The sequence below is a fragment of the Coloeus monedula genome, assembly GCF_965178545.1.
Source record: "Coloeus monedula genome assembly, chromosome: 3".
Taxonomy (NCBI): domain Eukaryota; kingdom Metazoa; phylum Chordata; class Aves; order Passeriformes; family Corvidae; genus Coloeus; species Coloeus monedula.
In genome coordinates, this window is record NC_138783.1 from 111,064,790 (window position 1) to 111,081,255 (window position 16,466).

Sequence of the window (16,466 nt, forward strand, 5' to 3'; positions counted from 1 at the left end):
TTTTAAAGTACTTTCAGCCTGAAGAAAACCCAGTGAACTGTCATATGAGTAACTAATCTTGATCTACTATATGATATATAGATACATTTATGGGTTTAAATACTAGATTCACATAATTTTTACCTGTACTTTTTATTCCATTCACTAGGCCTAAGGCTGGCTGCACGATCATTAGGAAAAGCTGTAAGTGCATCATCCTTACAATTCCTGTTTTTCCGGTGAGTATGAATTTGTGTTTGGGTTGATTTAAGGATTGCCACAGGTGCTGTATCACTGAGCTGTCCTGTACCACGAGCTACAAACTGTCCAGTTGCATTGGAAATCAAGGGTGTTAGACCTTAAAATTCAAATAAAACAAACTAATATTTTCTAAATAAAATTCAATGTATTAGAAAATATATCTAATTTACAATGGTCTACCCAGCAGCACAACAGCTGGTCACCCATCCCATTGTGTTTTCCTCAGAAAAGAGGGAAGAAGGCATTCACACCATACCAAGAGCCAACTGCCTCCCTGGGCCTGGATCACACAAACAAACAGCAGAGCTCAGACCAGCTGTTTCCAGCTGTGATGCTTTGTCTTGCATAGACACATCATCAGACATTCAGCTGCCTCTGTCCCAGTGCTGTTCACAGCGTCCTAAAGCTTGTCTTAAGGACTGCAAACACAGGCATGAATTTTGACAAAAGCTCCCAAGCTATAACAACAAAAAGAAAGCTCAGATCTTTGTCACTCTAGTTTTAGAAAAGCACATCCACATGAACATTAAAGAGAAAAACTATGGCAGAAAAAGTTATACTTCAACTGCCCTTTCCTGCCTCACCTGGAAAAAAAAAAAATTGATCATTAAATACATTTGTTTTACCCACTTTAGCCTTACTTTAATCCATAATGGCTACCAAAAAGAAACCCAACCAAAAAATCAAAAACTACTTTCCATCTTCTAAGCCACAGGAGTGATTACAACTTCCACTGGCCAGAAAAGCACAGTTTGCAAGAAGTTTCATTCCAGTCTCTCCCCTGCCTTCACCTGAATACAGAGACACATGTACACATACTCATCTGCAGAGAGTAGGAGAAGATAACAGGAAGATATAGAACCATCTAGAAAAGGATCAGAAAAAAACAAAATAATTTTTCCTCCACACTTCTAGCTTAAAAGCAAAACACATATATCCCTCATAACCTCTTAACAAACCTGCAAAAGGGAGGAAAATTGGGATGTTATAAAGCAAATGGCAGACAAGAGCATGTAGAAAGCCCAAAAAACTTGAATACTACATTAAATCTTTGATCCAAAGAAACCACTTCTTTTAATTGTGTTTCTGAAGCAGGAAAACTGAAGGAGCTCTGGATTTCAATAATAAAACAAAGAAATTGCCAAACTTCAGTTTCTCATCAATTCTTGATAGCCATGGATTGGAAACACTTTCCTGAAAGTAGCAGGAATGCCCAGTGGCTTATCAACCATTCTGGTACTTGTAGGAAGAACAGCATTTTATCAAAACTTTCCAGTAGCTTCCTGTTTTTACTCCCTCACAATGGGGAAAATGAGTATTGCCTTCCTGTTTCTCATTAGTGAGTACATCTTCAAGCTGGCAGCAGCTAAAGAGAATTCAAGTTCCCCCCCACATCAACACACAGGCACCAGTGCACAGGATAAGCCCATTGCAGTGGTGCTGCAGAGGCTGCAGCACATCTGATGCTAGAAAAAATCATGTTTGCCATGACTGGTTTATAATCCAGTGACAGCTTAGTCAAATCTACTGTAAAGTGTTTGTTCACACAAAACATCTGGAATACAAGGAACAAATTAAAGGCTAATTATTGCTCATCCTGAAAGATTCTTTATGCTGGCACGGGCTTCACAGGAGGGGAAGAGCCAGTGGACACAGGACAGGTAGCAGGCTGTATGAACTGGCAAATTCATCTGGCAGTAGTAACTTTGAATCAATAAAGAACATGCTGTTATCTTTCCTAGGTTCTTCCTGTGCTTTACATACCTCTCAATTTATTCCTGAAACATCTTAGCACTGCAGCAGCATTGCTTGCAAAAACTAAACATTATAAAAGTTATAAAAGTATGATGAAAATTTATGCTTTAAGAGTTCAATATTTTATAAAGTTATGGGAGGGTGTACCATTATTTTAGCCATTGTTTTGTAGTCTTATGGGACATATGTTATACAACTGACCATTCCCTGCAGTCCCAAAGAGATATTACTTTTTACAAGCAAAGTAAACAGAGTAAAAAATTCTCTTTTAAAATGCTAAAAATGTGGGTTTAAAACATTTTATCACTTTTCACTTACGTTTTTAGCATCTTACCAGGATTAATTGTGAATAGAACGCTTTTTCGTTTAGATTTACACACACCAAGTAAGGTCAAATATATTTGATGAAAGGATTTTGTCTTCAAAACATCCACATTATTTTTATCTACTCCTGTACCAATGATATCAATAATTTGCTTCATCTCAAATGTTCCTATTTGACGTGGAGAAAATGAAAACTTCACTTCCTGGAAAAGAAGACTCATTATGAGACATATGAGGCAGAAAAGAGTCAAGTTTTGTGTAATTCTCTGTATGACTGAGTGACTGAGTCACTTATGTCCACACATCTCTAAGACAGGTGTTCAAAACTGGGCTTGCAGATGTACCAATAGGCACATAAAAATTAGCAATATAAGGTAACATAAAAGTGTGACACATTAGAACACAGCAAAGTCTCATTTGTTTACTTCTGAGAGAAATCTTCTGTCCTGAATTACAGGTTTGGGAAATTGCAAATGTTTCCATATTTGACTTACTTTTTGGCAAGGTTTCTTCCATTAAAAGAAATATTATCTTACTTGAATATTTTTTTATTTACTGAAACAAATTAAAAGTATCCTGCAAAAATATTTGAGTATGAATCAATCTTCTCAAATCAGTAAAATTAAAAAAAAAAGTTACAGAGAGAAGAAACACTTTTAAAGTTGCCTTAGTACTACAATTTTTTTTTTTTCACATTTAAAGTAATATTTGTTGCTTCCTGGAATACAGGAAAGAACATTAAGAGACTGTACAAAATGAGAAAAAATATATTTGGCTGATATTAAAAGTCATTGCTACTGAAATGAAAGTCCTCTGGTTTACTTTCAAGAAATTCCACTGCTAACCACTGTAAAATAATCTGCACAGTTACATAACCTAAGAGAAAGAGGGAATTACCTTTTCAGAATTTTTTTCAAGTTTTCCTCTTTCAGGAGAAATATTGAAGTGAGCAGTCTTGCGGAAGCTGAATGTCACTGGAAGGAACTCGGATTCATTTTTCATTGTGCACACAACTTGTGTTTGTTCACCCAAATAACACTCCTTAAAATCAATTACTGTTCCTGGCTGAAGAGTTAACATCACAGGAAACCCAGAACCCATCAAAGCTAAGTCCACGTGACAAGAATGACTCCCTGTATTAGACAAACAAAAACAAGCAAACAAACAAAAAACCAAAAAAAACCAAACCCCTCTCACAGCCATTATCTCACTAACAGAAAAGTCATGCTGTAGTTGTATAGTCACAAAAATAAAATAACACCACAAAGCAGAATGTTTTATAATGCAGTTTTTATAAACCTAACACTGAGATCTTTACTTATAATAGCTGTTAGATAATGTATACCCTCAGTAAGGAGATTGAGGATGATCACACACGCACTTGAAAATGCACAAAACTGGTATTACAAAAGTGCTGGGGGCTTTTTATGTCCTTCAAATATTTTCACTTATAATTATTATAATTTATAATTAAGTTGTAGGTGTTCATTCATGACACACATTAATCCCTCCTTCCTACTCACTGTTCAAAGAGGTTTTGGTGCTGAAGCATTAAAGATGCAAGTTAATTTATTTGTGTTGATACAAACAAAGCAGATTTACCATAAAACTATTAAGATTATCAAGAATGTTTTTAAAAATTAAAATATCAAGATATACAATTTTATCATCCATATATATATTTCTGATGATGACTATACATTTCTAACATACTTGTGCTTGCTGTGGCACCATCACTGAGGGTCTGTATACAGCCACCTCTCTTCCCAACAGATTCAAATCTCAGAAACAGGACATAATCTTGAACCAGTGATGAGTCATTCACTTCAAGGTTTCTTTCAAATTTTCTGTAAGAATCACAATTTCTAATTAAAAGATAGGAAAAAAAATAAACCTCCAAACCCACAAAAAATCAAGATATATTTTTGAACATCCAGTCTGGCCTCTTTGCTGTCAGTAACAGCTTGAACAAATGATCTTCACACTTCCTTTCAAAAAAGGCAAATAGTAACAAATTTAAACTCATCAATATCTGTGTGCTTCTTAGACTGGTAATTTGATATCTTTTCCAGTCTACAATAGTTTTCTAAACTAATATCACATGCATAATAACTACCTGTATTTAGATTTGAGTAAGGGAAAATGGCAAGAGCACATTTGCTTTTTCTTTTCCTTATCCAAGAAGAAATGTTTGTTTATGTTTAGGTTTTGGTTTTGTTTTGGGGCTTTTTGTTTGTTTTTTTCTTTTTAATGAGATGACAGCTCTCCAAAATGTTTCACTCTCTTGGTGGTTAACATACGGCAAAATCTAATAAAATTCCTATTCTCACAAAACCATCTCAACCAACTCTTGCTCCAAATACACCCTTAGTGTATTATTAAACATAAAATCATAGAAACACTTCATACTTTGCTTTCTTATTTGCAGAATCACACCAAGAAATTCCTTTTAACACACACAAATACACAAGAAGTTATTCAGAAATAATTTGCAGACTTATTAGCTCAAAATTATTTTCTCTAACACAGCTCTTGCAGAACCGTGCAGACCAATCAACTTGTGCATGCACGTGCATTTAATTGGTATCATTCACTCACTCTGGACTAAAGCACAGTGTAATCAAAGATTTCTCATAAGGCAGCAAAGTTCCTTCATTGGGAACACACAAGATCAAGGTGGAAACATCTACATCTCTATTTTTCAGGCTTAAGTCTTGTAAAACAGCATCTGTATTCCCCTGAAGATCTGTCCCCTAAAAAAAAAATCAAAATATGGAATAGTTCAGCCTGTTCTTCTTTCCCTTTTGTGGTTGTTTTTCCCACACATACATTTTCATGTATAGCAAATAGAAAGACACAACACAGGAAATACATTGACATAGTTACACATCACATGACTAATAATCAATTTTTAAATCAATTTCATGTCAATATTTTGAATTCTCTTTTTTAAACATGATTCTCAGTCAGATTATTTCACTGTCTGAGAAAAACAAGTGAAACCACAGATGATTGACATCTTAGAACTCAAAAGTTTATTTTTGTAACTCCTAGTAAGTAATAAGAAAAAAAAACTGAGTAGGACTTAAAGCAAAATTGCTAAAACAAAAACCCCAGCAAAACTAAAAGAACCACACTCAGGGAATGCAATTAGCTTTTTTAAGGTTAAAATATCACATAGTGAAACAGAAAGAAATTAAAAACTCAGTTCTAGGGTTAAATTGAAGTAAAAAACATGTTGGTTGAACAGAAGTTTTGGAAAGCCTATTGATCAGGAAAAACTACGATATAGTAAACGAGACTAGAAGATGAATGTTGAGAAATAAAAAATGCAAATGCAGAAATGAAAACTAGTTTTCAACTAAAATAAAAACCAGAGCAGTTTCTCACCATCTCTCCTCCAATGGCATTGTCTTCCAGGACAGCTACCCAATCCATACACTCAGGGCTTTCATTGTATAAATTTATTTGTTCAGTCTTTGAAGTCCCAAAGTAAAGAGGTCCAAAGTTAATGCATTTCAGTACTTTTCCACAAGACACTCCAAGAACTTTAAGAACTTGTTCAACCACAACACCTTTGATCCATACTTCAGTGCAGCCACGACCTTCCAACTCCACTCTGCCAGTAAGAGTAATAAGCAGCAACATGTAATGTAGAGAAGTGTTAGAAATAATCAGTTTGGTTAGTTTGTTTTGAATTAGAATTTGTGCAAAAAAAAAAAAAAAAAAAAATGCCCAATCCAAGCTTTCCATAGATAAACTACGTGGGGAGAGCAGGGCAGAGGCCATGTCCTTGACAGTGGTCTTACAGGAATATCACCAATCGGGAAAAATCCCACCTTACATGGTGGAGTTTTGGGTTTGTTTTGTTTTTTGACTTTTTCTAAATGTTTGACATGATAGGAATTAGGTGGTGTCCACAGACAATACACTGCTCTTATCCCTCAGAGTCTTTGTATCTAAATACCAATTTTAGTGTATAATACCTAATTTTCTCATAGGGAACTGGAGCTAGAAGTTCATCTGAATAAGCATGAAAGAACTGCAGCTGTTCCTGCCTGGGAGCTGCATCTTGATGACACCACAAATGACCAACAGATCATGCAGACATTGTACAAATTTTTGTTATTAGAATTCTACTGGAACAAAGCGTATTTGTTCTTGATGAACAAAAGAATCAAGTAATAATACACCCTGTTTTTCAAACAGAATCATCTGTCCTTATGAATAGCCTCTGAGCTGAAAACAAAATTTTAATTTAAAAAAAAAAAATCTTTGTTTTCAGTAGTCACATATATAATTACAGAAGGGATCTGGGAGAGGTTCTCAAACTCTCTAAATATCATCTTGCAACTTTCAAAGAGAAGATTCCACTGAGAATAATTTTGCTTGCACATAGAAGGTAAATGTTTATAGACAACAAGGTAAATGGAAATAACCATGGTGTTTTCATGAAAATTATACTCTCTCCAAATCAAATTCCTGTCAAACACCTATTACAAGACTTTAAATATAAACCTGTTTAAATACATATGTACACCTGTATACATATATATTAATATATTTGTGCAAGGCTTAACAAGAAAACGTAACATTTCATTTAGTCTAAAGAATATAACAATAACTACTGGGAAACACCAAATTCACTGACAGAATTAAGCAGAATTTAAGGCAGGAAAAGGGTGCAGGATGAAATCTGAGCTCTGTGTAGTTATGTTTTCTCAGCTGAATAGATAAATTATCTACTAGACTGCATGAAACAGTAGCCAAGATAAGGTGAAGAAAATAGTGAGGGCAGCCTGGACAGCAAAAGTGAAGCATAGAGCAGGACACATAGCAACCAAAGGGTTGAAAGTTAGTAGCCAAAGAAAGTATGGTATGAAGGAGGATGTAACTGTGAAGCAATAGCACAGATACCACCTTGCCTGCCACTCTATGAGAACTTTTTTCCTGCTGCTTCATTTCCTCTTCCAACAGGGCAAAAGCAAGAACAAGAAAAATTGAACTTAAAGTTTATCTTAATAACTTAAAATAAAATGGAAAGCTTCCATACTCACCCAAAAAAAAAAAAAAAAAACAAAAACAAAAACAAAAAAAAAACCAAAAAACAAAGTAACAACAACAAAAAAAAAAAAACCAACCCACAAAAACTCCAAACTGTGAACCAAAACAAAACCAAAACACTCAACAAACCAATCACACCTATTCCCACATTGATGGGATGTCCCCAACCTCTCTGGGCACTGCAAGTGTTCAGGGATAGGCTGGATGTGGCTCTGAGTAACGTGGTCTGGTAGAAAGTCCCTGCCCATGGCAGGAGGATTGGAACCACAGGACTTAAATGTCCCTTCCAAGCCAAACCACTCAGTGATTTTATAAGGTAAGCATTTAACAGCAATCTACTCCTACAAGAGTTAGTGTTGCAAATACATTCCTTCCAGTGAAAATAAGATACATCAAAGAACACCATAATGTTTCTGACTCCTGAAACATATAAAGTTAAAAGAAAACAAGCAGTTACAGAAGCTAAGAAAAGTGAGGAACACAGGAAGTGCAGAAAGGTGAAAGATACAAAAGCCCCAGGTTAGTTTTATTCCGAAAAATGTGCAAACATCCCAGATCATTAAGAATTATGAAAGATTTTTATTAACACAACCAGGTATACAATTTATGCTCCACTTTTCTGTGGAGATAATATAACAATCAAATTAATTTAATAAAACTAAATATTAAAGACAGCAACTGATGCTTAGGAACTTAACTTTTCTAGATAACAATTCATAATAAAGACAAGAATTAATAACAGACAAAAATGGAATTTATAGAGCTGTATTTCTTCAGTCATACACTCACTTCATCACTTCTTTGATGACTCCGGGTGCATCTGTGCAGATATCCACTTTAATTGTCCTTACTGATCTTGGCTTCACCACTCCTCTGGTAGGTTTTATGTTAAACAGGACAACCCCATCATATGATATTCTAAATACACCTAAAAAAAACCCAGAGCAATAAACAGAATGCTACAAATATAAAGCTGTAGATTTATATGTTTCTATTACATGCTTGAAATTACACAACACATAATGCAGATGTTCAGAAGCACTATGTTTTCCTATGAAAAAAAGCAAACATAGAGTTAACCTTTTTAAAAGTTATTTCTAAAAGAGAGTAGACATTATTTCCAGGCTTTAATTATTACACCACATGTACAATTCCATTTTGCAAGTTATGATTGTAACAGGAAAGATATTCACATTCTAAACAAAAGTGACTATGTCACAAAACAGCTGTAAGTAACATTTTCAAGTTATACAAAGCTCTAGGGAGATACAGTAGCCAGGAAGTTAAGGGCATATTGCAGGTAAAAACAGCTTCTATGATTTGGTCTGTACCTAACACAGCTTACTGCAGAAGAAAACAGTAAGTATTTCTAGGTTACAATAATATTGTTTAAAATGCAAAAAACCCCTGTATATAACAAACAACACTAATGATTTGTCATTATATCATAGACACAAAGAAATTGTTGAAAATGTATGAAAAATGCACTTTTAGATTTCATAGAAAAGAAAATCTCTGATATGAGATCAGAAATAGGAATAAAGGACTTGTTTAGTGCATGGGATGACAAGTTAAATGCCATCCTCAAGTCTCAGGCCAGCATAGAGCACTTCCTGCTCATACAGTTTACGTGCTGTTACTGTGACCTGCTGTGTGATTTACAGAGCCTACAGAAACACAGATTCAGCTGCTCTTCCCTTGTCTGCCCTCAAGACATTCTTTACCAACCATCACCTTTTTAGTAATTTTCATTCAGTCCTATAAAACTCCACCATGCAGCCTGCATGTATCACTCAACAGAGTTTATACCGAGAAACAGTTCCCTATACAATATGAAAATAATAATATCATACAAATTAGTTGTAGATGCATATGTACTGTAGGTTATCTCATTTTCTTCACCTAATCATAACTGCTAAAAGTAATAAGTTGGCATGTATGAGAAAGACATTATATAAACTACATACTACATCTTTAAGTTGAACTGTCTAGGAAAACCCTCCCCAGTAATTTCTCCTTTTGTTTAATGAAAAAAAAAAATTAAAAAATCTGCTTTATCTAGACAGAAATTTGATTTTTTTATTTTTGGGGGTTTTTCTGGGGTTTTTTTTGTTTTGGTTTGTTTTTTTTTTTAATAGTGCAACTCATCTCTGTGTTTCTGTAATCATGTATTTTCTCTTGGTACAGTATTTCATATGAGAATCCAGGAGACAAATGTTCCCACAACCTTGGCCTAATGCAAAAAAAAGACAGCCTGTAACGTAACAGCAGCTGCACAAATGAGGAACTAAAATAATTAACTGCCTTAAATTTGTTCTTTGAAATTCAGCATAGTTGCCACCCTGCTTCTGGAGAAAGGTGTCTGCAGCTTTGTCCACTGCAAAAGGCAATCAAACAGGTTATTTGGATAAGGTAAGCATTCTTATGCTCCTTTGTCCATGTTTCTTACTCTCCTTGGAATAGCTGCTCACAGAAATTTAGGGATCTGCCTGTTGTAAAAGCTGTAGGATTTCAAAAGTAATGGCAGCAAAATAAAAGGCCTCTCATTATCTCTTAGCAACAAATACAGTTCAATTCCCATCCTGGAGGACTTTAGCTCAGAAAGTGCAGGGAACTCATAGCTGTTTATTCAAGAGACAGGTCTGGGGATCACAGAAGCACAAAGCAAGGGCAGATGTAATTTTCTGCTGTCTGTGCTGGGCACACTAAGGCAATGAGCAACTATTATTTTTACATCTTTCAAAAGGGACTCAAAAGTAGAGAACTCATAAAATTTTCAAAGTTCTAAAGTAATTTTTCTTTCCTAAATGGAAACATAGTAGTGGCTACATAAACAGTGGGCCATGTACAACACCTGCAGCTACAATACTCATAATCTACATAACCCAAAATTTCAGTTAATTGCTACTTGGTCACTGAAGTTTTAACTTGCATAAAAGATGCTTTCCAATAAAATAAAATATTTGTATGATTTAATGCACACTAAATATTTACCTGAAGTTGATCCACGGTTAGCAATACTAATCTCTTTAGTAATTAGTTTATTGTTTGCCATCATTTCACCAAAATCCATCTCTGACTCTATTTCCAGACAACAGTACGGAATTAATCTGCAGAGACAAGACAACATTATATTTCCCAGAACTTGAAAATACCTTTGCATTTTAAAAGAAATTTGATTAAGCATTCCAGTGGAAGAGAGTTCTCCTTTTGTCCTAGTTGTCCTATCAAGGTTTTGGCAACTCACTTCAGCACTACAGCATACTCAGGGAAGGTATAAAAGAGAGGTACTTATCTATCAGGCTGTTTAATGACTGACTATTCTAACTTTAAAACAATATAGCTTTAAACAATTAGTCAAAATTAAATGCACACATTTCTATTTCATTTTAAATACTTCATTACAGTACTTCAAATAAAACTATCATGGGTTAGTTGCATCACAAAATAAGACCAAATAATTCACCATAATCCATTATGAGCTGCCTGAACTAAAAGCAGTGAGGAAGCAGTGCCAATGTCCTTTTACAGTCCTGTGTTTGATACATACTTTATGTAACTTTAGCAAAACTTATTACAACAGACAGGAAGTGGGTAATGACACACGCCACAAGGTACTTCTATTATTTATTTAAAAGCCTCAGCCAGTGTGATGATATCACTGTATTGGATACTTTTTAGGCATAATGAAAAGATCATGCCTCAGGAAACTTGTATTTTAAAGACTCCAATACAGTGACACCTCGGATCTCACATAAAACCGTGTTTCAAATCAACTGTATCCAGACATTCTTATAAGAAGCTTTACTGGAAAACTGAAACAAAAGTAATTCTCCTCTCAAGATTCAAATATCACCCTTCCCAAGTGGACAGAAATAAGCATACATTCTAAATGCAATCAGATTTTCTAATAGATACAGACCTGTGCAAAAAGGAGGTAGTCACCTTAAAGGGTTTGGGGTTAGTGTTTTAATACAGTGTGAGGTTTATTTGCTTGCTTTTGGTTTGCTGGCTGGGGTTTTTTTTATGAAGCTGGAGTTTACTGCTTTTGCGTGACACAAAATACATTTTGGAAAATGCTGATTAAAAGAAATCATAAGTATACTTTTTTTTTCCAAACACACACACACACAAAAATATTAAAGCCTGTCAACGTTTTCCCTGCAAAAGACACTTAAACATCAATGTCTTAGGTTACAATGTAAGATGTAACCAAAAGTATGTATTCTATCACCATCTGTGAAAACCAGGTGGGGCAGTGCTCTTTGTCTCTTCCATGACAAATCCCTGATAACTCCCTCCGGGGGATATCTTCTGTTAAAGGGCCACCAAGCCTCACAGCATGACTCATAAAATTACATCATCCCACTGTGAGATGCTCTGCCCAGGGGGAGGAACCGAGCATTCCTGCCTGGGTAGAATCTGAGGTCTGGAACACCACACTCAGCCCTTACCAACTGGGGTCCCAGAGGACAAGAGCTACATAACCACCACTGGACCTTCAGAGGAGCACCAGACCCTTCTACAGGATCACCACTTCAACAGGACCACATCTATCACCTCAAGAGGAGTGCAGCCACCATTTATTCGGACTGCTACCACCACCCTGGCCCGGCAGGGTGTCAGGTCCTATTCTGACTCTGTCAGTGTTTCTGTACTATTGCATTTATTTTTAATTTTCCTAATAAATTGTAGTTCTGACTTCAAGTCTCTCACTGGTTTGCTTTCAAACTAGTACACATGAAGATGTGAAATCTATTAATCTATTGGAAGTCCTTTCCAGAAAAGAGTCACCAGTAGCATTATCATCCTAAGTGGCCTTACCTTCACAATACTACCCTGATAAAAATTTTCAAAATTCCTTGAACAAGTGACATTGCTCTAAACCATGCACCGTATTTGTAGAATTAGGCACCATATGTTTCACTATAATCCAGATTTGCAACTGTTATGAACAATTACTGTAAAATCTTTTGTATTAATGATTCAGTACAAAGGAAAAACATTAAGAGTAGTTGTTGACTTGTCTAATAATACAGAATTCAAGATTATCAACATTATCACAACCAAATTAGAATAAGGCAAAACTAAAAACTCAGACTGTCTGTGATCTTAGAGGAACAACACACCAATGAACTTCTTACCAATGTACTGCTCTGAAAAAAAAACTTACTTTTGTAAGAAAACTTACTGTTTGTTTTCCATGCAATTGACAGACTAATTACAAAGCCATATCTGACATGTATAAGTAAACTTCCCACAAGATTAAACTGCAAATATTAACAGCAGCACATGAACTTCTGAATATCATACCCAAGCAGGGGGATATCAACTATGTCATCATCTACTAAAAGAATTAATTTATCCTGAAGATCTTCTGCACAGTTGGGAGTATATTCCACAACAGCTTTCACTTGAAGTCCAGACGCAATGGGTTTTTCTGGATTTTCCACAATCAATTTAAACTGAAATTGAAAAAAAAAAAAGTTTTTAATTGTTACACATTTCTAGATTAAGAAGGATATACATGTAGTTAATTTTCAGAAGAACACAAATGTTGATTTAAAACTTACCATGAACTTCTTTGTAGGATTTTATAATTTTACCTCCCTGTTTACTGAAGTTCAGACTTTTTACAGGAAAAGAGAGAGACAGAATGAATTAGCAAAATTTTCTAGTCTTTCCAAGAAAGCTCCAGCTTCTCCTACTATTGCAAAAAACCTTCTGAAGCAACACAAAATTAAATCAACTATTATTCAGAGAAGAATATCTTTAGTGCTTGAGAAAAGTACAAGGATTAAGTCTCAGTTCAAAGCAGCAACAAAAGGGGACAGGTAAGAGTTTCCTGTAGGTCTGACTGACATCAACAGAAAGTCTCACTGCACACTGCAAATCTGCTTGAAAGGCACCTCCAGTCTTGGGGATCAAATGAAAAAGAAAAAAAAACAGAAGCAGCTGACAGAGAGCACCCCTTCCTCTCTCAAAAAAATAGTGCTGCATTTGGTGTTAGTAACCTTCTGTTTAAATCCAACACCCCCTGCACCTTTCCTTCAACAGAAGATACAAGTAACCCACTAGCACATAGAGGGAAATGCAGCATTTCCCACATTCCTAGGAAAGCCTCATAGTAAAGTCTAGAGCTCCTCTGGTGGTTCAGTCTCCTTACAATTCACAGTACCCCATGCACAGTGGTCTTCTGCTGTTTATGTCCAGGTTAAATATTTTTTATTTCTGAAAGACAGAAATACTTCCCAGTATTCTCTAATTTTTCTGTTCTAATTTATGTTTTAAATACGCAAACATAATTTACTACTTGCTGTTTCTGTTGTCTGAGCATCTCCTATTCCTTTAGAGTCCTCCTAGCAGTATAAACACTCAACTAAAGGAAATTTGTTATGTCATGCACATCATGATTATGGGCTTGATATTGAAAGAGTGGCCATGTTTTAATTCTGAGGTGTGTAGAATCTATCTGTTCTCTAAAAAGAATTAAACATCCAAGCTTTTTCATTTTATACAAGGCAAAATTGTTCTATTGTACTAGGAACATACAATGGAGCCTATGGAAAACTGCTTTGTGAGCTTAATTCCTTGAAAGGCATTTCTTGGCCATGCACTATGACAGCTCAAGAAAGGTTATTTTTCAGTGCTTCTACTCTGTGTATGTAATGCATCAGAATGTACTTCAGAGGAGTCATACACTTCAGAGCCTTGTAATCACAGATAGCAACATAAGGTCTGGGAATGAAAAGGGGCAACACAACAGACCTTCCTGGAACGGAGGGTGTGAAGTGGAATCTTGTTCCCTAGCTGTTACCTTGGTCATCTCCTGTACAATGGTATAAAAATATACAGCAAAAGGCAAGAGTTAAGCACAGAAGGCAAAACCACAAAGCTATGATTTAGTAACCTTTTCTCTTTTCTAAAACTGACTCTGCCTTTCCACTTCTGGAGCACATGAAAAATGGATAAGGCTGATACAAACTAACAGAGTAAGCACAGCCCTACCAAATCAAGCACTCTCGACAGTTTCCAGCTCATACCAAAAGTCTTCAGCTACAGTTTAATAAGAATCAAGCTGCCACTCTTGCCCTCAAAAAGAAAGGCTCACTACACAGTGAAATTATTCAAGGTACTTCAATTATCTGAAAATCATATTGATGACCACCCTGAATTATAGTTCAAGTTGCCATGAACACAAAGCAACATCAGCTTTTGCTCAACCCCTGATGCCAGTTCATTCCAACCTTCTGATCTTAATTTTGACATCATTTACAAACAATAAACTACTAACCACAGCAGGGTTTTGCTGGAGCCACATAGGTTAGGAGAGCTCAACTGGTTAGAATAGTAAAGATGCATTTGCCCTTAAAAAGTCTGGCAATGCAGTGACTTTTCCAGAACTTATCAGATGTTATTAATAGCAGTCATACTATCTTGAGAAAAGATTGCAAACCTCCTCTTTTCTGAGAAAACTTAAACTACTTCTTTTTTGAGAAAGCTCTCATCAAGCAAATACTACAAGGGGACTATTCTAGTCAAAAAACTTAAAAGTATACAACTCAGAAATGAGGTAAGAGAGCTGTCACTTCCCAGATTTGAGGTTCACACCACAGCAAAGTGTGTGAGATTTTACAGAATGCTCCCCGAAGTTACAAGGAACTCGTGGCCTTCTTGCAGGACGAATTCTGGAGAGCGCAAAGCCAGCCAAGAAGGCAAAGCAGGATTTGCTGCCAACAAGGGAGTTGATCACAGAACCGCTAAGGCTGGAAAAGACCTCCAGCACCATCGAGTCCAATTGTTAATGGTCCATGTAGTAAGGAAAGCCTGTTTATTTCTACTGAAACTATGGGTTTAAGAAAGAAGGAGCTCTCTCTAAACTGTTCACAACCTCGGGAGAATAAAGAGCCGGGAAGCTCAGAGTTCCCTTCGTTCTGCCGCTGTTGCCGCGGGCTGGAGGCGCGGCCCCAGGCAAACCCAGCGCGGCCGCTGTTTGCAGAGAGGCGGCCGCGGGCACCCCCCGCCGCCTCCCTCCCGGCCGGCCGGCCCTCACCTGGGGCCGGTTCGGCGGCAGCAGCTGCAGGCGGCAGGTGCCCGCCCGCAGGTTCTGCACGGTGAGAGCGGCGCGGTAGCGGCTCCCCGGGACCGTGTCGCTGAAGCGCAGCTCGGCCGGGTCGATGCGCACCCCGCACACGTCCCGCCACCGGCCCGCCATGGCCCGGCCGGCCACCAGCGGCCGCTTAGCAACGGACGCGGAGCGCTGATTGGCGGAAAAGACGCGGAGGGGCCAAAACCCACCAATCGGAAGAGGAGAAGCGGGCGGGCTCGGGTGAGCTCGGCTGGGCTCGGCTAGGTTCGGCTGGGCTCGGCTCGGCTGGGTTCGGCTGGGCTGGGCTGGGCTGGGCTGGGCTGGGCTGGGCTGGGCTGGGTTCGGCTGGGTTCGGCTCGGCTCGGCTCGGCTCGGCTCGGCTCGGCTCGGCTCGGCTCGGCTCGGCTCGGTCCGGCCCCTTGTTCCCGGCCCCTTGTTCCCGGCCCCTTGTTCCCGGCCCCTTGTTCCCGGCCCCTTGTTCCCGGCCCGTGCCCAGTGGAAGGGATTTTTCTCCCGAAGCTGTGGCGGTTCCCTGTGGTGCTCCAAGCCCGAGGCAGCTCCTCTGTTCCCTCAGGCGCTGCTGCCTGGCCGGGTGCAGGGAGCCTGGTGCCATCCCATGGGTGCCAAGTTGGACAGGAGCTGGAAGGAAATAAAAATCCCAGACCCGCTGGTTTTTTGGAAGTGCACCAAAATGGCCACGTCCCGTTGAGTTGAATTTTACAGAATCACGGAATTTTTTTTGGAAGGGACCTCTGGGAGATCACCCAGTCCAACCACTCTGCCAGGGCAGGGTCACCTGGAGCAGGTGACACAGGAATGTGTCCAGGTGGGGTTTGAATGTGTCAATACAGGGAGACTTCTTGACCTCCTTAGGCAGCCTGTTCCAGTGCTCTGGCACCTTCGACATAAAGTTCTACCTCGTGTTGAGGTGAAACTACTTTTGTTTTAGTTATGGCCATTGCTCCTCATACTGTCACTGGGTACCACTGAAAAA

The 16,466-nt window shown here is 37.9% G+C and overlaps 1 protein-coding gene across 1 annotated transcript in view; it reads right to left on the minus strand.

The window, feature by feature from the left end:
* The window catches only part of CFAP47 (cilia and flagella associated protein 47), a gene marked incomplete at both ends in the record, with an annotated part of 269,038 nt that extends 253,440 nt beyond the window's left edge, over positions 1 to 15,598 (minus strand). Inside the window, 10 exons of the mRNA XM_082277854.1 lie at positions 124 to 337; positions 2,453 to 2,522; positions 3,217 to 3,452; positions 4,033 to 4,166; positions 4,918 to 5,072; positions 5,710 to 5,938; positions 8,173 to 8,311; positions 10,378 to 10,493; positions 12,697 to 12,848; positions 15,437 to 15,598. Of these exons, the coding sequence (XP_082133980.1) occupies positions 124 to 337; positions 2,453 to 2,522; positions 3,217 to 3,452; positions 4,033 to 4,166; positions 4,918 to 5,072; positions 5,710 to 5,938; positions 8,173 to 8,311; positions 10,378 to 10,493; positions 12,697 to 12,848; positions 15,437 to 15,598 (1,607 nt within the window). The remainder of the gene's footprint in view (positions 1 to 123; positions 338 to 2,452; positions 2,523 to 3,216; positions 3,453 to 4,032; positions 4,167 to 4,917; positions 5,073 to 5,709; positions 5,939 to 8,172; positions 8,312 to 10,377; positions 10,494 to 12,696; positions 12,849 to 15,436) is intronic.
* Between the last annotated feature and the right edge of the window lie 868 nt (positions 15,599 to 16,466).